This window comes from Pteropus medius, unplaced genomic scaffold, assembly GCF_902729225.1.
Source record: "Pteropus medius unplaced genomic scaffold, Ma_sr-lr_union100, whole genome shotgun sequence".
NCBI classification, from domain to species: domain Eukaryota; kingdom Metazoa; phylum Chordata; class Mammalia; order Chiroptera; family Pteropodidae; genus Pteropus; species Pteropus medius.
The window spans coordinates 9,454,983-9,479,245 of record NW_024356249.1 but is presented as its reverse complement, the minus strand read 5'-3'; the positions used below and the strand labels follow the sequence as shown (position 1 = coordinate 9,479,245).

The 24,263-nt window shown below is 36.0% G+C and overlaps 1 protein-coding gene across 3 annotated transcripts in view; it reads right to left on the bottom strand.

Moving 5' to 3' along the window:
• Positions 1-24,263, bottom strand: part of UBE2H (ubiquitin conjugating enzyme E2 H) — a 90,603-nt gene that overhangs the window by 37,127 nt on the left and 29,213 nt on the right. For 2 of the 3 annotated variants that reach the window (XM_039860866.1, XM_039860865.1), the window contains exons 2-3: positions 2,634-2,710; positions 2,011-2,085 (exon numbers count right to left, since the gene is read on the bottom strand). In XM_039860866.1, the coding sequence (XP_039716800.1) occupies positions 2,011-2,085; positions 2,634-2,710 (152 nt within the window). Of the gene's footprint in view, positions 1-2,010; positions 2,086-2,633; positions 2,711-17,262; positions 17,440-24,263 lie in introns of those variants that run through there. The other variant, XM_039860867.1, reaches the window with a different exon arrangement.

Here is a 24,263-nt window from a genome sequence, read left to right as displayed (position 1 = left end):
TAAGAGAAGATGATACACATCTGTAGGTATTACCAAGTTCTAAAAGTACACGGAAAGGCAAAGGAAAAAATATGAAGAAGTTAAATTAGCCAAGTCATTTGTCCCAACCAATTTCATATTGCATCATTAATTTAAGAAAGTACACAGGCTTCTGTTGTGTCATTAGTTAATAAACAATGTCTAAAGTTCAGATATTTTTAGTTTAAAAGTTATGATGAAACAATTGTACTACTGGAAACATATGTTAAGATAAGGTTTGAGAAATAACTACATTTCTACAGGATATGTAATTGCATTTCTATAGGTTTGCTGTTAGTTTCAACAAGCTATACTGTTTAATCTAAGGGTAACAAAACTAGATTTAGCATGCCGGTTTTCAGTTTTTAAGAAAATGTATTTAAGAAATATATTTGAATGAATTTATATGGTTTGGACATTCTGTTTGTAAAGATTTAAAGATCATACCACTCAACTACATAAAGGTTTAAAAATGCTTGTATAGAAAGAACTATCCTAAAGACAAGAGAAAAACAGGAGACAGGAACCACAACATGACAGAACCTCCCAACCTGAGTGAGACCTGGGACAGGGCTGCTACCCCAACTACACAGGTATTAAGTCAGATATCCTTGGGGATCGTCTCAAAGACAACACCTCATGGCTCCCCTCCTATTTCACCATTTGATAACTCTGATGTTCAGAGGCCCTTGTAGTAATGCAGAAATATCCAATTCAATTATCCATAAAGTATTTCTCGATTACTGAGTTCAGAAAACTCACCTAAGGGACCGTGAGAGAAAATCACCAGTCGATTCTTAAAATGAACACTAACCTGAATTCCTAGCCTGAGAAAGAATTATAGATGCTCTATAGTATTTTTATAGCACAAAGCTCTAAAGCACGTCAAGTGGATAGATGTCAGAAAGAGGCTGTTGCTGCATTTGATTAGGAATTAGTATGACGATCCTAACTTTTCTGCATTATTTATCCTACGCAGCAATGTGAGGGGCTATAACCAAAGCATAAAACTCAGAATGTCTTTGATCTACCTCTTTTAAAAAACCCTTTTGTTGGGGTAGGAGTGTGTGTCTCATCACCAAGAGATCTAGCATTAGTTCCAAAACCAAGCCCACAGCAGCAGCAGCAGGTCTGAACCCCAGCAATTCTGAATGTGAGGCTCAGCATGACATGTCAGAATGCTCGATATATTCCAATTTTACTTTCTTTTTTCTGAAACTCGTCAAAATTTTATATTTTAAAATCATCTATAGAATTAAATTTTTAAAAGTTGGCTTAAGTTACTACCATCCTACAATCTCAAAATATTTAAAGCTGTCCACCTCCAAACAGATATACCTCTATAGTATCTGACTCTAGAATATCTAAATTATCACTAAATGCCTTATGGGGGGTGACACATTAACAATATCACCAGTTAAGGCAGAAGGAATATGAAAACGAGGAAAAAGTACCTCTTTATACATCCCACTGAGGTTTCTACTCTAGTTTCTCCAGAATTTAGAGGGCTGAAAAGATTGGGAGTGAAGAGAATGGAAAACGGTCATTTCATTGCTAGGAACCCAGAGCTGGAGTGAACAAAAGCAAAGTAGGATACAGAGAGGATTTTTAAATGACAGAATCAGAACAGATACTATATAATATTAATTCCAACAACCTAGCATTTAAAATGAGATTTAAGACATATTATTTTATTGCTAACAGCCTGAATGGACAGTGGTTCTTATGACCATTAGTTTAATCTGACCCTGAAAGACAGAAAAATCTAGAATTATAGTCATTACAATCATGCGAAGGGTACATTTTAACATCTTCTATAACACTTTGAAAGCACCTCCCTCACCCCTGCAAAGTCACTGATTTAACCAAAGCCAAAAAAAGGACAAATTCAGTTAATGAACCACTTCTGGAATTATCTCCTACAAAATGTAGAATTTTTTTTTCTCTTTGATATCAAAACTCTCTAAGGCGAGAAACTAGGTAGTTACCTACCTATAGATGGAGATTTGAAAGGGTATTTATCAGGAAGGTCCACTCTAACTTTCCATACTCCGCCTTCGTATGGTGCTGAAAGAAAAGTAAAACCATTAAAACATGAAATCCTAATCTCTTTTGAAAACCTTGCAAATTAATTCTTTCAAGAGTCAGGGACTTCTATGACTCTATGTCAGATTAAAATACTTTTCTTTAAAAGATCTAGAGTTAGAAAATAAGCAAAGATTCACTTTTCCCCCCAAATTTATCTGATTCTTTAAAGTATTAAAGACTATTCGATTATTTGCCAACAGCCTCCTACCTCAATCTACCCCATGCCCCGCCCCCCACAAAAAGAAAATAAATCAAACAAAAAAGCATTTCCCTAATCTATCCATGTGGCCATCCATAACAAAACTCAGAATTTAAAATTTGTTTAATACCATCACATAGAGATAAAAGAGAAAAGCATATAAAGTAACTATGATAACAGCAAGATTTCCTCACTTGTTCTACAGTTCAATTAAACTTACTTTTCAAAAACTACACATACCATCATCTGTCTTTGATGTTTTCATCGTCTATTAAAGAGCAGAGTAAAAGACTGTAATAGAAAAACACATACCAACACATGTACTTACTTCCTTGTGGTCCATAAAACTTCACTACAAATTCATTGAGTCCTCCCAGGATTGTAACCTCATGTTTACTCTCAATGCTAAGGTGGAAGGTAAAGGAAATTACACAGGCTTTATATTCCCTGGAAGAACTAATGATGACATCTTCAAGATATGCCATTTAAAGTGTTACCAACATTTGACATGAAACCAATAAAATATACATAATAATTCTGGTAATTTAGAAGGCAACATATACACTTGTGAAAAGAATGAGTGAGCTTTAGATTCAAAGAGACTGGTGTTCAGATACCAGGACTGCCACCTACTGGGTTTGTGAGCCTAAACACAATCACGTAAACTTACTCCCTGAGCCTTTGTTCTCTTTTCACAAATCAGGAAAACATTATTTAATAGGATTTCTGTGCGTATTAAATATGTAAAATACCTGACTTTTTTGTATATACTGTCTGTAAATGAAAAACACGCACTTAATTTTAGTTTTTCTCCCCTCTGTATTCTCTCCTTCCCAGGTGATCCCAGTGAGCCTTTAACATAAATCCAGAATTCCCCTTAGTCAAATTCAAATACTCAGCAAAACACCAATTCTCCTAAACTGCAAATGCCATGTTCCTAAAATTATGCTAAGGAAAGTCCCCATGATTTTCTCCTTGGTTTAGAGAACAGAGATACAATATTACTACGAGTAGTACTACCAAATGCAAAAGACCAGCCCTCCCCCGAAAGAGAGAGAGAGAGAGAGAGAGAGAGAGAGAGTGTGTGTGTGTGTGTGTGTGTGTGTGTGTGTGTGTGTTTTAAATCTTGTCTGAAGCATTTATTTTCACCTATTCTTTCCCTCCCTCCTGAACCCCCATCCTCCTTAGACTATGGGGCTCTGGGATTATAATTATAGAGGAGTAACACTTCTGTGTTCTTTCCTCAAAAACTTATCTGTCACTAAGACTCTCACCCTTTTAAGGTACTAAAATTCAGTTACACAAACCTAACCAATTCATCTTAGTAGAAGAGAGGGCTACTGTTTTAATATCTGTTTCATGTCTCTTTCTACTTTGTGGTCTAACCCAATAATAACTCTAACAGAAATTTTTGGTGAGGGGGGTTCTGGAGAGCTCTCAAATCCCATGTAACATTAAAAAATAAAACAACAACAACAACAAAAAAACCAGATACGACAGACTGGTCTCCTTTTTCTCAATAAGCAGTGCAAACTACATGTACTTTTATACGAAAGAGAAAGAAGCCAAAGAATTTTAAAAGTGATCTCTTAGAGGAAAATGGTATTGTAAAAAATTTGAAATTTAAGTATTTGGCTCTCTAATCCTCTGTGCTGTAAGCCACAGAACAGACAGTGGGGCTGGGAATGTATTTTTGGCAAAGTCCTTATTTAAGAGTCTTGAACAATATCCACTACAGATATTAAGTAAAATAATTTAGTCTATGCTAATTTGATCTAACTACTTGAACAACATGCATCCTGAAAGGATTCAAATAGTATCCACGTTGGAAAACTAGCTTCATTTCTCATGGTGAAATGACACATAAACATATGCTTTGGTATACTAAATTATTCCTGACCAGTCACCCTCTGCCACCCTGCAAAATATTCCAAAGCTAATGCTAATAGAAGTACGACATGTTTAAATTGTTTTAAAACAAACAAAAAAAGTACCCTTGTGTTAATGAAAGAAAAAGCAGCAAATCTAGTTACAATAAGCAAAAGGAAATATAAGCAATAAAGTCCTTAAAGGAAACACTTAAAAAAAAAAACACATAAAGAATAGCAGATGCAGGCACGCACACAGACACTTAAAACTTCTGTATTGTAAAAGACAGTTAAGACAAAGGACAAACTAAGAAGAAAAGAATTATAGCATATGACCTAAAAATGTGGATTTTTTAGAAAATAAGGAGTTATTACAAAGCAATAAGCAAAATTAGAAACACCCCAACAAAGGCCAGAACAGCCAAATTAAGAAAATTCAAATGAGCAAAATTAAGCTATGAAAAGTTCAACCCATTAATTTAGAAATGAGACATTTTTCACTAAAAATTGATAAAGATGAAAGCTGGATAAAACCTAGTATTCAGTGGAGTATAAATTAGCATTCCTGAGGACAAATTTGGCACTATATTCCAAAACTTAAAATGAATTTACTCTTTTATTCAAATTTCACTCCTATGAAGTTATGTTTTAAAAATAACCAGACATTGCTGGTGGGAGTGTGAAATGATTTCAATCACTTGAAAACTTGGCACTGTGGAGCTGCACATATGCATAGCCTATGCCCATCAGCACCACTCCCAATAGATATGTATAGCTGCATTCCACAAATCATAAGTCTAAGAATGTTCATAGCACTGTTTGTAATATCCAAAACTTAGGTTTTAACCCAAAGGTTCATCAATAATAAAAAGGATAAATTATGGTAAAGCCACCCAACAGAGTATCACACACCAATAAAAAATGAACTGCTACACATAAATCTGAGTCTCACAGATATAATAGTGAGTCAAGCATCCGGATACCAATGAGCACATACGGTATGATTCTATTCACACACATTTAAGTAGGCTAAATGAATCAATGGTATTAGAAATCAGGATAGCAGTTACCCTAGCGGGGATTGTGATCATTGGAAGGGGGCTTGAGGGGGACTTTGAGGGTGCTAATTACACCTTTACTATCCCATTTATCACTGAGCTACAAAAATTATTTGTTCACTTTTTGTATATATTTTACTGTTTAATAAAAAGTTCTAAAAGTAAGACGTCTGATACATGTGTAAATACTGAAATATTTGAAATTTAAAATGGAAATAATCTAAAAATTTATCAATAGGAAACTGAATAAATGAATTAAATGAATTATAAACCATTTATACAATAGGCTGCTGCTCGTGTCTATCCACCCACTCAAAGCTCCACCAATGTACGTTTCTGTTCAGCTTGGGGTACCCAGATGCAGTCAACCAAATACAGTAGTGCAGATAAAGATATCCCAGCCATTAAACAAAACTAAATAAACTCACAAGGATAATGAAAAAATGGAGTAGGTAGAGGATTAAATGAGTTTAAGAACTTTTAAACTAATTTTACAATACAGCAATCTGTGGAAGCAGGATCCATCAATCAGAACTAATTTGCTAGGAATGATACTGATCTATGGCAATTACTCTTCATCCATCATTTAAAATTATGAGTTATCCATATGGATGTCTCTTCTAGAAAACTGAAGATATCTTTTCTAGCTTTTACATGAATACAATAAATCCAGGTTTCTTTCATGTTGTGGTCTGTTTGGGATAGATAGTCCAAGCTTTTAGCTATTTTCCAAAGAAGATTCTCCTTTTCAGTCACTCCAAACCTCCTCTTTCCCACGATTTGAACGATGCTCCGCACCTCCTCTTTCCCGTAGTTCTTGGTACAACCTGCATGCCAGATACAGGCACTGTCTTTAATTACACAGCATACTTTAAATTAAGGAGTTCTTATAGTCTATTTCATATAAACAGCTAAAAGTAAACAGAATAAACCTTTAAAACTTCGACCAAGTTGATAAAATGAGAAGTTGTGCTAAATTTATCTTGCCTTGGAATGGAGTACAGATACTACATCAAATGGAAAAAAGAATTTTAGTTGAATGAAAAACATTGCATAAAAATAAGCCATTCCATCATCACGAATGAATGACTTGCCCACAAAATATATAAAATTACTTGACTGCTGTTATCATGTGTATTTATGGTAGAGGCCACGAGTTTCTTTCTCCTCTCTGCTGCAAAGTCAAGGGCAAAGAAGGCAATGAGAAGGCAGGTTACAATGACAAAAATACTGATCTATTTCTGAGATGTGCTGGTCAGGCTAGTAGACTGGTGGTTCACAAGGTTCCTTCATTACTTTCTCAGTTTCAAAGCTTAAAAATCTCTTTAAATATTTAAAATATATTAAACCCATAAAATCACATTTTACTGACCTCTAAGTTATTTGAGAAATACTGCTTTTTACTTACTTAGCAGTTTGCTATTAAGGAGTAGTATCGACATTTTCAGTAGGTTAATGAGTAATATTCCTAGGAACTCAAGTTCATTTTACTTTTAAAATGCCAGCCACCTACCACCTTATTTTCTCTGAATGGTGTTATGATTACCATTCAGGCTAATGCCAAACTGTCAAGAGATAACTGACACTCTTGGCAAAACGTGTCTATCAGGATTTTAGAAATGATTTTTATATAGTTCTGGAATTTTCCAGAAAGGGAGCCAAGGCCTAAGCCTGTGCCACAGGACTGACATTAACAGGTCAAGGACTTCGGATTCAGTCAGTATTGTTTCCTAAATTTACTGATAATCAGTTTATAAAATAAAAGAGGGTGGCTACCCTGAGCTGGGTCCACGTGCATGAGGGACTGGGGTAAAAAGACGTGCTTCTGTGCCGAAGGTAGAAGCGATCTGTTTAGCACTCTCTCCATATGTTCTGACCAGTCTGTTTCCAGTTCTCCTGGAGATTAATTACAACACAGACGCTGAAGGGACTCAGCAACCTTTACTATCTAGTTTTCTTAAAAACAGCATGGTATCTCTGTTAATCCATTAATATGCAAAATATCACAAAAACAATACTTTAGGGGTCATGTTTATAAAAAATCCTTCTCTTTAGAGATATAATTTGAAATATTTACCAATACATGATGTCTAGGATTTGCTTCAAAATAAGCCAGTGTGGGCAGAGTTAGGAAAGATACAGGAGAAATGGTATTGGCCCTGAGTTGATAATTACTAAATCCGAGTGATGGGTACATGGGGGTTCATACATACTACTGTTCTCTCTACTTTTATGTTTAAAATTAATGTCATCAGCATCATCAGAACTTTAATATTTAACAAACGTGAACAACTTAAAAGAACTTAGGTATTACAGCTCTCTTAAGAGCTTATGAAACAATCCAACATTTTCCTAAGGTTCAATACTGCGTCTGAGGAAGAAAAAAATAGCAAATGATCCAGTATGTAAGAAAAGAAAGGCTTCTTATTGAAAGAGAAGAATACTCTAAGGGGTGGAGGGATGGGCAAAATGAGTGAAGGAAGTCAAAAGGTTCAAACTTCTAGTTATAAGTCATGGGGAAGTATGTACAGCATGGCAACTACGGTAAATACTGTACTGCATATTTGAAAGTTGCTAAGAGTAGATCTTAAAAGTTCTCATCACAAGAAAAGAAAACCTGTAACTATGTTAAGGTGACAGATATTAACTAGACTTATTGTGATCATTTCACAATATATACAAATATTGAATCATTACGTTATGTACCTGAAACCAATATAAGTTGTATGTTAACTATACCTCAATTGAAAATATACATTTTAAAAAAGAAAAAGAATACTCTTCCAAGATATTAAATCAATAGCTGACATTCTAAAATCAAATTTAAGTGGCTTCGAAAGGATATCTAAGAAAAATCCAACCGCACTGAAGAAGATGAGCATAGTTTTTGCATATCCAAGACAAACAGCCTCTGAGCAAAATAATAATTAAAGATGTGCCTTTCTTTAAATTATAAGGAAAAATGGCTATATACAATATGCAAAGATTCCTGGCTGAGAAGAAAGTTTAAACATTTTTTAAAAAGGTTTTTAAAGGTTAATGTTCTTCGTGTTAGGAGGAGGGGGGGACTCTTATTCAAAGGAGAAATAATAAAAATAGCAGAAATAGAAGCTATTGAAAACAATATGCATGGAGAAAAGGAAGTAAGAGGGAGGGGAAAAGGCTTCTCCATCTACCAGTGATGAAGCACATACATATGAAGAACAAGGACATATTTTTATTCATTTACCTCAATCTGGGAGGGAGGCAATAATATGTGAAGAGCAATCAAAACAAAATACATGTGTCTTACCACCTAAGCTCAGTAGTTTTATTCCCTGCATCCCTCACAAAACACTATAAGCTTTCCACATGAATTAAAAGGAACCTGTTATGCTGAGCCAGGATACCATAATGTTAGCATCTATTAAATTCATCAAAGATTACAGACTTCATTTCTATTAAGAGTTGGTCTACTAAATATTCTACACACCTTCCACATAAGTGAAAACGCAAATGAAAACAAACACAACCTGCCTTCAAGAAGCTTAAAGTTTAGCAAGAGAACGTGAGATCTGTCCATTAAGGAGTAAATGCAAAAAAAAAAAAAAGTCTGTATAAAGTGCTACTAGAGTTTAGAGTAGGAAGAGATTTCTTCCAGCTAGCGGGTAGAGATGGAGAAAGTCTTCCAGGGAAGCCAAGGATTTACACAGACCTTAAGAACAACATGTGATGTGGACACAAAGAGGTGGGGAGAAGGCATTTAAAGAAAACAAAGACAGAAAAGCACAGGATAGATCCAGAGAATAGGGACCACTGCATTTTTATTTTGATGGGTGGACCATGGGGACTATTAGAAAGTAGGCCAAGACCAGATTACCAAGGGCCCAGAAGCATGGATTTTATCTGGTGAACAGGGAGACAGTTGGTATTTCTACGCACAGTGCACATAACTGCTTTACAGAGAGTACTTTACAGTAGTACTGGCTGAAGGTGTGATAAACAGAATTTAAGCAAAAGAGCAGAAGAGAAATGTTCAAGGCCTCAACTGAGATACCAGCTGTGGGAATAATGGGAGAGATTAAATGGAGACTTCACAGGCTCTGCAACTGACTAGTCAGGGCACAGCCAATAGAAAGCTCTGGCGTTGCCAGAATGTCTTGCTGTCAAGAGAAACCAAAAAGCTAGAGTTCTATGTCGATCTCCTAACTTCTAAATGTAAACAAAGCACATGCGTTCCAACATCTCTCAGTGGAGCCTTCTGGGACCACCCTATTTACAACTGCCTGTTGCTACATTCCCATCATCTAATGTGTTATACATTTTACTTTTATTTAGTTGATCATCCTGTCTCCAACTACTACACTGCAAGCTCTATAAGGGCATGGTTTGTCTGGTTTGGTCACTACAGCATTCCTAGAGCCTAAAAGAGTTCTGGTACATAGTAGGCATACAAATCAGTATTTATAAAATGAACACATGAATGAAGTTGCAAGACAGCCACAGCCTTAAGCTGCCAGTCTGAGATCTAAGTATAGTTTTAGCCTTGTCAGACAAGTGAGGTGAGACTATTAATGGAAAGTGGAACACAGGACAAAGGAACAAGTTTTTTATGCAAGATGCTAACTTTGGCTTTGAACACATTAAAATTTAAAGTATAAATGGATAAACTAAGTAGTGATATAGTACATGCAGCTAGAAAACTCATGATTTAAAAGGAGGCACCTTATAAAGCGCTAACTCTGAGCCTGTTTCCTAATTGCTTAAAAAAAAAAAAGGTGGGGGGCTGGAAAGGGGTTACTACCCATTCACAGGACTGTTGAAGATGACATATCTACAAAGGTACCTGGCCTGGCATCTGACACAGCAGGAATTCAATTTTTTAAAATGTAAAATAAACAAAACTCTGACTTAATTCCTACAGGATTAATATTTTCTAAGCAACGAATTTTTTACAATATTGAAAAAATTATTTTCTTCTACATTCTTAAATAGCATAGTAAGAAAACAGCCTTTCTTGATGCTGAATCATCATTATGAATAATTGCTATGGAGTACAACAAAATCCAGTGATGTCCTTAGGAACGAATAAGGTACAAACTTATTCTCTGCTGTAGCAAGTTTCTGATCCTGTTATGCTAAGGCATTGGCAGGTTCTTTTCCCAGCTTTTCTAAATTCGAGAGCAGTCTCTGGGCTACCACCATCCCTTAAAATGCACGTATGGAAGGTGACAAAAATCGGATAACCAAAGTTCATGAAATTTTGTTTTAAGAAATGAAAGTAAATACATTCTAAGAAAGACATTCTCTAATAAATAAAACACATAATTTTTAGCTGTTTGTTTGCAGGTTCACAACCAAGTTAGTTAGCTGAAGCTGCCAGACAACCTCAGAGGAAGGAATATTGCTTATTTAAAAATAGCCATTTCAAAGCAACTATGTACTGTTCAGGAGTAAAGCAAAACACTTTGACAGTGTACTATGAAATACTGAACACTAAACGACTAGTTATCGAAGGGGTAAAAAGTAGCATGTCTTTTTACATGTTTATAGAGACAAAATTTAGCTAAACAGCAAGCAGGTTCATTACCATCAGGGAGACTAAATCACAACGAACTCAAGAGAGATTTTTTCCTCCCTCAAGTTTTATGCTTTCATTTAAAGCTTCCATGTCAGAAACCAAAGTAAATATTGGCAAAGTCTAAGTAAATGTTATTTTTTTAAATGGGAAAATCATCACTATCCCTGGATACATCATTCTGCAACCACATTCCCAAATAATAGAGTAAAAAAAAAAATTTTTTTTTTAAATTAAGAGTTCTAAGAAAAATAAATTTTTCAAATAGATTTTAGAAAAAGGTATATAAGATATATAGGAAATCTAAGCCTCACTCCATCCTTAACAAAATAAAGCTGATTAAAAAGTCAAATAATCAGAGATGACCCAGTTGCAAAAAAGTGACAGAGAGAAAAGCAAAAGGAAATATGGTATAAAAATGATATCATTTTGAGACCAAGGAAATATAATCAAAACAGAAATAAGATTTTGATTTTCTAAAATGTTCAAACTCCATTTAAGCATCTCAAAATATTTGGAAGTCGGAAGGCTATCCAAAAATAGAAATAGCTCTTTAATAAACTCCAATGATTTGCTATTTTATGGCAACATGGACACTTGTCTGCTTTTTTTATCACTTGTAAATTCTTTATTGTTATTAAATATGGATGACTGGAAATAATGTTAAGTTATTACATGCAGTAACAGACTGCTAAGATAAATAATGTATAATACTGTTTACTTTTAACTGAAAGTCTGTAGGTCCATGTAAATAAATTAACAGTATATTAACTAGACAATAAATTACTTCTAAATAACTCATAAAAGGTAAGCAAAAGCTTAATTTTCACGATTTGGTTTCCTTGTTATAGCTTGATCTGAAGGTGAAACGCGCAATGCATTAAAAATAAGTCAGCTTTCCAAAGAATTGTTTACTTTAAGTGTGATAGTGGCATGATGGTTAATTAAAAGAAAACGTCCATATTTTTAAGAGGAGTATATCTCCCTGTTCACTAGATAGGGGTTAAATAACGATGTCTGGGATTTGTCCTAAAATACTTTAGAAAGAGAAATAGATGTGTGAAAAAATACTGATAACTGAAAATTTTTAATTTGGGTGATGAGGATTCATTAAATGAATCTTTAATTTTGTGTGTACTTGAAAAACTTCACAATAAAAATACTTACTTTTATTAAATTTCCAATAACTATCACTTCAGAAGATTTCATGTATGTATCTGATAAACTTCTATGGAAAGGTGACCCTGTCAAAAACTATCAGCCAAACTCCCAGTTTAAAATCTGCAAACTTGGAATACAACTCTGAACTGCAGAGAAAAAAATAGAGACTTCTTGCAAGATTCTCAAGACGCCAGACAGCCCAGAGACATCAAGTCCACAATGAAAATCCAAACAGATGATCTAGAAAAAATTCAAAAATGTGGGGGGAGGAAATTTTTAGAAAGCAGGACACACTAAAAGATATTGGTACTTAATCATAACTTCCACTTTTCCTGTCCTTGGCGTGGAGGTAGATGAAACCACTGTCCACATGTCGGAGAAGTGAGCGGAAGAAACCCTGTCATTCCAAAGGCAGACTACCTAATCACAGTAGGCTGGAAAAAAAAAACAAAAACAAACGAAACACACCCTTACGGATGACAACAACATCTAAACTTGACAGTCATAGGCAGCATATAATTTCCTCTTAAATGATATGGAAACATGCGAACAGTCAGGTGGCCCTCTACAAAATGCTAATGAAAAAATTTAAAACACATCCTAACTCCCCTTCTGGGCTGTATGCTCCTTTGCTGCACATGTAAATCATTCATAAAAATCAGTGACATTTAAAAAAATATATTTTCTTTGGCTCTCTTCAAGTAACATATAGTACATAACAACTGCAAAGGGGTGCTTAAAAATTAAAAAATATCAAGCAGTGGTGCCCATTCAGTAGCTGAAGATTATGGAAGAGTGAAAAACAATGGATCACAGATAATGAGCAGAAAGAGATCTTAGATACGTGTTCATTCCTCTCCTTTTTATAGAACAGTCAACACATCCTGAAGTCATGGAGGTACTTACAGAAAGATCCAGGTTCACAACCCAAGCCATGGCTCTTCCTCCTTTCTTTCCTTCTCTGTACTGGCTAATTATGAGTTTGTGTCTCTAGAGACTAATGATTCCCCATCATAATTTTATAACTTCAGTAATCTCAAAGAGAATTTCTTAAAGCAAGCTCTTTAAAATTCAAACATATAATGCCTGTAAACTCAGAGGAAAGGGAGAAGGATAATACACATGCGCATACAATTACTCTGCCCTTATAAATCACTGCTCTAAAGCTCTGATCACAGGGTCTCCTCACTCCCTAGATCTTTTCCAGAACATGACGGACACCTGCTGTTCTCTTTACCATCCCACATTCATTAGACATAGCAGGTGTCAAATATTAACAATTTTAACCTTGATTTCATAAAAATTATAAGGGGAAAAAAGCCACACAGAGTCAGGCTTTTTAAGGCAATACATGTGCAGAGGAATAAGTGAGAACTTCAAGATCACTGTCAACACTTTATACTGAAAAAGCAAAACTACAGATAAACATATTGGATAGAACACTAAGTTAAAGAGTGGTCCTCCACGCAGAGGACTCTGTGCTCCAAAACAAATGAATATACCTTCATTAAATTGATCCTAGTTTCTATTACCCATTTGGAAGACTTACGAGAGGCAGTAGCAATTATCTGTTGGAAGTTTAAGAAAGGCTTGGAAAAACAAGGTAAAAAAAGAATTAAAAATAAAACTAAAGTGATATGGCAAACAGCAGTGTCTTCTTGAAATTCTTCTTAAAAAGAGGCAACTATAACAAAAAAAACATGTTTTTTTAAAAACTATATAAAAGGTATTAGGCAAATATCCTATTAGATATGTTCAAATATGCATTATATGTGTATATACAGTATTATATATGTACATATAATATATACATATGTAGTATTATATATGTACATAGTTATATGTATTATAAACTACCTTTATTTATTATCTTTATGAATAATTAGGATGAAGAAACTAGGATGGAAACTTTCAACAAAAACCGGAATGTTGCTTTTTAAAAGAAGTCCATAGTGAAAATAAGCAAAAAAAAAAAAAAAGTAGAATTTTAAAATGGAAAAAGGTTGCTTTTAAAGAAAGACCCTACCATAAGAAAATAACTCTAATGTGATTAAATAAGCAGAAAACCCTGGAAAGTCAAGAGATGTGAGGTGAAAGTGGACTGTAAAACTACGTGTGCAATGTGATACAAGAGAGGTTGGAGCTATTTTAAGCACCATACAAGTAGCAGGTGACAGAGCTGAGAGGGGAAGCTTTCTTGGCGTGCTAGTTACGACTGCTAGCTCAAGACCAACAGAAATGACTAACACAATAAGAAGTGGGTTGTTAGGTACAATTAAGAGATATGGAAGTGGTAAATAAATAATATGGAAGCCAGCCTAATAATTTAAACAGAAGTCAGAAATTTAAATATGCAGAAACAGTAAGAGAATAGACTGTATTGTTATGAGGTACAGGAAGGAAATTAAAAATCAAGTTTCTCACAAGGAGTGCTTCCTGAATAATTGAACAATGTGAAAAAAATCAAAGTTATTTAGCAAAACAAGAGAAAACAAACCTAGACACATACAACAGTGGGTGTTTATATATAGTAAGAAAATCTGGCATTAAAAAGGTGACACAACTATTAGGTTTCCCCCTGTCATGTTTGTACCATGGGGACAAGTAGGACTGATAGGCTCAGGTGCCACTAAGTGACAAAAACAGTTCTGTGGTGCCACTATCAGAGGGCAGAGCACAGTTCTGAGAACATCTTCAATACAACTAAATAATCTCACCTGGAAAAGTCATGAGTTTTAGGCTTTTTCTCCAAGTAGTTTTTAAAATGTTGAATGGGTTATAGAATTCAGCCACTATGGAAAACGGTATGGAGGTTCCTCAAAAAAACTAAGAATTGATCTACCGTATGATCCAGCAATCCCTCTACTGGGTATATACCCCAAAGACTTGAAAACCTATATCCAAAAAGATATTTGCACACCGATGTTCATAGCGGCATTATTCACAGCGGCCGAGACATGGAAGCAACCAAAGTGTCCTACGATGATTGGATAAAGCATCTGTGGTACATATATACAATAGAATATTACTCAGCCGTAAGAGATGAAATCCTGCCATTTGCGACAACATGGATGGACCTCGAGATAATCATGCTAAGCAAAATAAGCCAGAAAAAGTTGAAAATCACATGATATCACTTATATGTGGGATATAAACCTAAAAGCAACAAATGAGCAGGACAACCAGAGACTCATGGACATGGACTATAGACTAGTGGTTACCAGGCAGAGGGTGGAGGGGAGGGGAGAAGTAGATGGAGTAAAGGGAATCAAATATGTGGTGATAGAAAGAAATCCAACTATGGGAGGTGAACACACAGTGTAAATATATATATGCCTTACTGTTAAAGTGTACAGCTGAAACTTATTGGATTTCATTAACCAATGTCACCATAAAAAAAAATAAAAAAATTTAGAATGTGAGTGGGGGCTAAAGCAGCTTTCCCATCCCGTAACCCTCTAGTCCCACTGCCAAGATACTGCCATTGTTTATGTATTTTATATAGAAATGTTTATACGTACACACATTCACGTCATCACAGAAACAAATACAAACTGTTCTATAAATATCTTTCTCCCTGAAATATATGGAGGACATCTTTCTTTATCAATACTTATAGATCTAAGTTCCCCTCCTTTCAATACCTGTATAGCATCAATGTACCATAATTTCACTTAACATTTATTAGTAAACAGGTAGGTTGCTGTCAGTTTTTGTCATTACAATGTTATAAAGAACATTCCAGTGGATGTCTCTTGCTATACTCTCTCGAGTTTTTGTTTGCAATTTCTAGAAGTGGAACTTCTAAGTCAAAGGGATATATACCTATTTTGATATAGTGCCTAAATGTCCTTCAAAAGGGGTTGCATCTGGTTCCTCTCTAATCACCATCAGGTGAGCCAACCTGTTTTCCTCACACTCTCAGCAATACAGATATTAAAGCTTTTCAAGTGAAACAAAGTTCATCTTTAAACACTACCCCAATTGTCACCTGCACCTCAAACTGCCCAGTGTTCCTGTTCTCTCATGCTGTTCACCAACTCAACTGCAGCCCTGGCTGGGTCACCCGAAGGAAAAAGATCCACTCTGCTTTCTTTGTTGCCTTGCCAACACAACACCTGCATGTGAAGGCGGCCCTTTAGGATTCATAAACGAAAATGCACTGGATATGCGGCACTTTCCATTAACTATCTCAAAGACAAGACTAACCAATCAAATCTCAATCCATAAGATGGGTAACCTTCAGAACCCAGGTAGAAAAATGTAAAAACAAGTTTAGTCTCACATAGCATCATCTAATGACAGGAATAGCATCTTATCTACTTCTCCAAATACTTAAAGCATTTATACTTCTAAATCTATGCCCCAAATAGGATGTAAAGTTAATTTCTCATGTCTTGGTTGGACTTGATATTTTAAATAGCTCCTTATACCAAACTACTTTTGTTATTACAGCATACAAAATAAATTCTCACAAAAGAATTACACAGATTTGACTCAACAGATATTCAACATTTTAAGAAATATGTTAGTCTCCAATTTACTAGAAGCCACAGTTAACCCTTAACTACTTCAAACAAGAGATAATTCAAACATGATATAGTATTTACCTTCCATATAACTAAATAACATTCTTATATATTATCTGATTTTCTAGTTACAAATATTATCAAATGAATTTCTCATTATGGAATATTAGAATTTTCACTTTATTCCCATATTCCCTCTCCCTACCCATGGAATATAGTTATATCACCACTGTTGGTCAAACTGATATTCAGAGACTGTTATTAATGACCATGTAAATATTATTCACTGCTGAGCCATACAGTACTGTACGATTAAGTTTTTTCTTTTCGGTATTTTTTCCCAAGGAAATAATCACTGACTTAAAAAACTATACAAACAAGAAACCAATCTATCATTAATCTGTCCATTGACTGACGGAACTGTCTCAACACGTTTAAACACATCCTGATGAATACTTGTATTTGAATGTTTTCCATCGCAAATGTACCTTTCTCTCTTGCATGATCAGGTAGCCTGCATTCCCTAAGCATATACTGGCTGGATGGCAAAGGAAGGTGACCCATGAATATGCTAGTTGACAGAAGGAAACTGGTCAGGGCTCAATACCTGACTGCAATCTGCCCAAGAGCAACAAAGAATTTTTCTGTTCAAAAGGAACTGCTAGCATCACTTTAAATAGAAAATATTCAACACCAGCATTCTCTAGACAGTAAAATTGAGGACTGAAGAGTCACATGTTGGAGAATGACAGAAGACAGCGAAGAAGTCTTAATACCAACTAACCTCTCTGCCACTTTCACAAAATCACCTGGTTTCAGAGCTCCCCTACTCCAAAGAAAGAGGGCTCTTTTCCAGTAGAGATATCATAATAAGTTCAGCATTCTAGTGGTTGGAGTGGCTTCATTCGCTTGAGCAATCTCAGCTTGATCATTTACTTGCCATAATGGTCTTGGGCAGGTCACTTAACCTCTGTGTGTCTTGGTTTTCCTTAGTGTTAAAAGAGAGTAATAGTAAATATATCACAGGATTAAGGAAAGGCTCAGTATTTGCTATTATTAATACTCCAAAAACACTATCTTCATATTTAACAGGATCTACTAATCTAATCTACCTTAGTTACTAACCTACAAAGCTGAAATTATATCTCTTCAGTCATGAGAAGAGTTAAGTACATAAGTGACTTTTTTACCTTTAATATGCTTATGTCCTGATTATATTGATGTTAGCAATTGCTAATGAGGGGATTATTAACCTATAACTTGTTCCAAAGATGGCAGTCAGCCCAACTTCTATGTTGGTATCTTCTATGAAGATTTAAAAAATCTTCCCAATTTTTTAAATTACTAACTTCTTTTTAGTCACAAATATTAACAACAGCTAGTCCTTTCAGCATTTACTCTGGGCTAAGCACCATTCTAAGCCTTTTATACTAACTCATAACCCTCACAACAACCCAGGGAGACAAGTTATTACAAACACAGGTTAAGTAACCTGTCCAGGCACACACAGCCAGTAAGCTGTAGAGCTAGAGTTGGAACCCAGGAGGTTTAGTTCATGTCTGTGCTTCACTAGCCATGATATATCGTCCCTCTATACAGGTCACAGAGCTTTTGGAGAGGGTTGTAGCATAATCAGACTTGTCCTGAAGATTAACTTCAGCAAAACTGCTGAGGACAGCCAGGAAGACAGAACTGGGGAAAGGATAGTTGGAGTTTGAAGAGAAAGGACAGGTAAGAGCTGAAAGGCAGCAGAGAGCTGGAGAGGAAGCCATATTACAACGAGATTTCTAAGAACTGAACAAAATTCATGACTATTTTATGTGAGGGAGAGAAAGAATTCAAGACTATCTGATGTTTCTGACCTGGTAAATGAGGTAGATGACAGTCCCAACAAAAATAAAACGGAAGGCAGGAAGAGCAGCAGGCGGTGGGTGGGAGAGAAAAGAGCTAGATGGGACATTTAAATGTCAGGTGATGAGACATTAATAATATGTCCCCATTTTTGATCTAGCCCTACACTTTTTCAATTTATTTATTATTTTTTTAGGCAAGGCAACCCTTGGTTGACCTCACAGACTGCAAGGACCTTGTCAGCTTATAATCCTTATTTTTTTATTTTTTACGCCTAAAGCACCTGGTCTTCCAAGGTGGACTCCCATCCAAGTACTAACCAGGTCCGACCCTGCTTAGCTTCCGAGATCATATACTTCTTTAAAAGAAGAATCTTTAAAAAGGGGATAAAGCACACAAAAGGTTCTAAGTAAATGCTGAATGAATGAAATACAATTCAGATTCTTACTGGTCTAAGGAACTTTTAAATAACTAGCTTACAGGTCCCTCAATAAAACCCTTGTTCCACTAGTGAGAATTAGGGAAGGTCTATAGAATAGAGAAAAGCTTTAGAGTACAGCAAACCTGGGTTTGAGGCCCAGTTCCACCACTTCCTAGGTAAGTGGCCTAGATACTCAAGGTGAGCAGAAACTGGGTCCCATTCCAGACAAACAAGATCCCTCAGTGATTAGCATGCACATTAAAGTATGAGAAGCAACAACCTAAAGTGAAATATTCTCTAAGTCTTGCTTTATTTCCATTTACAAAAGTGGAGATAATCTGATTTACCCCACAGGGTAGCTGAAGATTAACAAATGCCAAATATTTACCAAGACTCTACTAAGAGATATTAGTGACTTACAATATGTTACTTCACTTAATCCTTTCAACAACACTACTGTGCAGGTATTTTTTCCACTATAAAAATGGCCAGGTTGCGACACTTTCCAGGGTAAGATTGTTGATGAGCAGTAGAGCTACAGCTCACTGTCTCTCAATATTCTGTTTCCCATTAAGCCCAATAATGCACATGCAACCTGGTACAGTTAAAGACACAAAATGGGTTTGTAAGAAGGGAAGAAGTCTTGCACCTACAGAAAATACAAACAATAGTTCTAAAGAAGTTAACACACCAATCAACATGATTTAAAAACGGTACTCACAGAAGTTTAAATGACTCAGCTGTGCTTACCTTGAATTGGTTTTCAAACAAGGATATAATATTAACAGTATTTATCTCAACAGTTGTGCTAAAATAGATCAACCAGTAGAAAATAACAATGGTCAATAAGACTAAGTAAAGATTCCCAGTATGATACAGAAGGCTCATCTGTCTATATAAGAGGTTCCCTAGGGACAGAAATTGAGGCATGGAAAGGAACTTCCTCAGAGTATCTGGCCAATTATAGGATATGTTACACATAAGACTGAAATTCTAGGTTTTCTTTCCATTATTATTTGTGAAAATTAACTTTCCAGAAAGGAATATGCAAAAAAAACATTAAGAATCACAAGTTTTAACTAACCAAGTACTAGTTCTAAACATATCTAAACCTATGTGAATCACTGTTATCAATAGCTGCCTAATTCCACTCATCCAAGCCCACAATACGACCAACATAGTACATCCACGCTGCGTTCTTCCTCTCTGCCTTTCCAGCCACACTGGTCGTTCATTTCCTAAAAGACAATAAGCTCTTGCCCTCCTTGGGGCCTTTGCTATGGCTACTTTAGGCCAGTGCTCACTTCCTTCTTCCTAAAGATAGCTTGCTGCTTCTCATCCTTACATGCCACTTCCTCAGAGATCTTTCTGGTCACCTGAAGTACACACCCCAACAGACACCCACAAATATTCTCTATTTCAGCCTATTGTCTGTTTCCTTGGAGGTCTTACCATAAGTACTATTTTGTCTACTTAGAGCCTCTTCACCTCCAACAAAATTCAAGTTCCAAAAGGGCGGACAATCTTATCTGACTTGTTCTTTGTTTGGCATACAGTGGATATTCAATACCAGTTATATCAATAAAATGAATGGATGCCACCTACGCTAGGCAGTGGGATCGGGATATGAGAGCCTGCTCTCAGGCAGTTCAAGTTCTAGTGGGAAAATAGACAAGCAATCAGGAAAGGGTGAAATAAATAAGTGTTATGATAAAGGTTACCCAGAGGGTACTAAAGAGGATTACTGAGGGTGCTCCAAACCCCAGGAGTGGGGAAGGGAAAGGGTATTTGCAGGAGATAGTGATGCCAGCTGAACTCAAGGGGAGATTATAGCCTTTTGTTCTTACATGGCAGCTACAATGAAGCTTTCTCCAAACACGAAATAGGATGGCCCTCAAAGTTCAACTCAAGATCAATGCATAATGACTTGAAAAAGAGAAGGGTGCAAGCCATCTGCAAGAGAAAGCTTTGCTTCCCACAAAACAAGATTCAAGCAGAGACAGAATGAATGCATTCATCTCATACATGTAAAGAAACAAGGTATCCAAGAGCAAGGGTCCACCCTGCAAGCACTGAAGAATTAAAAAAAAGAAAAGTGGGCAGGGGCCATGGAAGCAACTGGGAAGAGGAGCATTTACTCAGACATGAATTTCCTGGTCACAAAGGATCTCCCTATTATGAGATGGTAGCATCATCTGATTATGACAGGCCATTAAACACTTGATTCATTTCATTGCTTTTGTTCTGATTTCTTCTCAGATAACTTTCTAGTTATGGTGTGGGCTCCTAGCTGTCTAGGAGACAGCATCCTGGTATACACTGAAATTACATACTGGCTTTCCAATTCTACCTTTCAGATTCATGCGTTTGGTTAATCTGAGGCCAGGAAGAGAGACCTACTCTTAACTTACCAATTAACTATTTGGGAGTGGGGGAGTCCCCCTTCCAACAAAGGATGAAGTTAGCCTGACTTCAAACAGAGAGAAGGAAAGGATTTACAAAAAATAACAGGTGGATCTGACAAACAGAGAAGGTGAGGGAAGAGGGATTCGCCAAAGACGGTTTCAAGGTTTTAGGCGTAAGCTGTTTGGGGATGATAATATTCAGCAAGAGAACAACACAATAAGTGAAGGTGAAAGACTTGTAGAGATGTCCCACTTAGGACGTCTTGAATCTGTAGTCTCTGAAGGGCAGTTAAGTGGAGATGTCCAGTAGGTAGGTACTTGGCCACCCAAAGCTAAAGCTCAAGAGACACAGTTTTAATTTTGGAAACACTTATGTTCAGGCAATAACAGATGAAATTATCCAAGAGAAATATGTCATTCTAACAAGAGATGAGGACCAACTGTGGAACCTGAGTAGACCCATTATTTAAAAGACAGAAGAAGAGGAACATTGCAAGGTAGGCTGTGAAATGGAGAAGGTATCTAGAATTGTTCTAAATATTTGTTAGGTTATCAATGTCTGATTTCAACAAGTACATGTGTAATTTTTTACAAAGTTCAAGTTTTTCAAATAAAAATTTGCTTACAGTAAAGTTACCAAAAAAGACACAAAAGTCCTTTCAGAAGACCATAATATGGCTTCCTGGGACAGGAAGGAAATCAATGAGATACACCCTACTAACTTCTTACCAGCACTTCAAAAGGTGAAATAAAGCTGGCTGAAAGGAACAAACACTTTTCTTTCAGGACCTACTTTAAATGTTTAAATCTTGCCAAGAGTTCAAAGTCCATGATGCCAATCATCTTTAAATGAACTTTCAAGGCAGAGATAAAAGCTCCAATGTGTATTTTAATGATTAACATTGGTTTTGAGAGACATTACTACACATTTATACTGACAAACCAAACTTTTATCCTTTAAGAGGTCCATGATATAGCATAGTACTATTGTCCCCAACAGTTATCATTGAGTTTGTGACTGACTGAGTTGGAAGAGCCACTGAAAGTTTATCATCAAGCATCACTTAGTAAGGTTTTTGTTGCTGTTTTAAGCAAAGCCAAGTGCCAAAAACAGTTGTACAACATTTCCTACCCTGTAACAGTTTACAACTTTGTTAAGGAACACCCAACTACTCCATTAAAAAATCCTGGGATTTCAATTCAAGTTGCTAAGTTAAGTGCCAAATATTGCTACCACAGGTCAGATGAAGAAATAATCACTAAAGACTGGATAGTATAAGAAGAAAATAGGATTTGAGCCAGGTTTTTAAGGAAGGGTAAGGCAGTCAAGACCAAAAGGAACGTGAGGGGACAGAAGCACTGGAGGACAGACAGGAGCAAGGACACAGATGCAGCAACTGTGCTAAGAACCAACTGACCAGTTTTTTTGGAATAAAAGATTTATGTAGGCAGGCAGGAGTTGATAAGGCCAGAGAAGCAGAGAAGAGGCAAGACAGCAGAGAGCCAGTCCACAGAATTCTGCATTTTATCTTATGAAAAGTATGTGGCCAGTGGTGGTTTTACACAGATAGATGGTGAATGCAAAGCCAGATTTTAGAAAAATTAATCTGGCAACTGTGTTCAGAAGGGGTAAAATAGGGTATCACAATCATGGCGGACGTATACTTGTTAAAACTCAGTAAATTATACAACTGTAAGGCCATTTACAAGAAAAAAACAAAAACAAAAGTAAAGAGAAGAATGAGTATTAAAAATACAGGCTATAAAATTCTGAACATTTGGTAGCTGAGGTTAATTCTGTGCTGATAAAGTCAGCTGATTATATATGTATCTTTTCCCAACTTCAAGTTCAGTGACATCACACTGGCAGTCTGAAACCAGCCATGGTGGGGTATTTACACCTCTGAAATCAGCAACATTCACCAGCACACTGCTATGTCATGTCTATACAAGGTCTAGTATGAATATGGCACTAAAGAGCCCTTCAACATCTTCTTCTAATTCAAAATAGTAAGTTCTGAATCACCATTTCTTAATCTTATCATCAGCAGATGGTTACCAAAAAAAGTGTAAGATTTAAGAGCCTAACGTTTTATTAATTTCAAGAACTAAAGGATGCCTATGAATAAAACAGAAATCTTTGTTTGTATCTCTCAATCAAGGTTCTCTAGCTATTATGTGGTTCCCCTGGGACTAACACCAATTGATGATGATAATGCACAAAAAATTCCAGCATTCACTTCATTACAATAAAAGCTAATTGCATGGGCCTATTATTGGAATATGCTTTCCTAGTTCAAACTAGCTGCATTTCAATAGAGTAAAGAGGGTTTTCTGGAGAAACCCCATGGTGAAAAGATGAACTCTGTCTTAACAACTTTAGTTTCAAAAACTATTCATTTATGATGCCTATTTCACATCTCTGAAGCAAAATGGCTCATTTGTTATGTAGATTATTAAGCAGTCACTTAAGAATAAAGAGGTTTCTTCTTTAGAGAATCCAACCTACTATCTGCATGGGCTCAATCTCAAGACCAGCAAAGTAAATATGACAGCAAAATGTGCTGACGGCAAAATAGGACAAAGAAGTGTACACCTCTTTGAAATATAAACCAGAGAAATATGCATCATTTTCCAACCCACCTTCCAGGAGCCCACCTGGGATTCCTCCCAAGAAAGGTCACCTTTATGGAGCTCCTGGGTCTCTCTGTAAAGGTAAAATATCAGGGTATAGGAGTAGGGTGGTACCACAAGAGGTACAGGATGATGTTCTCTACAGCAGGTCCCTAACTAACAGACTTAAGTTTGTTTCAAAGTTCTTAAGTCCATTACTTAGAACTCAGAATGTAATTTCTCACAAATAAAAGCCAATTTAATTCATTTTATCTGAGGTACATTATTTTACGTTGGAATATTAATCCTCATCTATGCCAGTGTTTCTACTATAAAATGTGACTGAACTTGGAGTTCTAAATTGAGATGCTAACGTCTTCTATCAGGAAATATGGAGAAAAATGTCAGGTGGGAAAAATGACTGGAAATAGGGAGAAGAAATGTGTGTAAGAATCAAAGGGTACTGACGTTCCCCTGCCCCAATGATAACCAGGT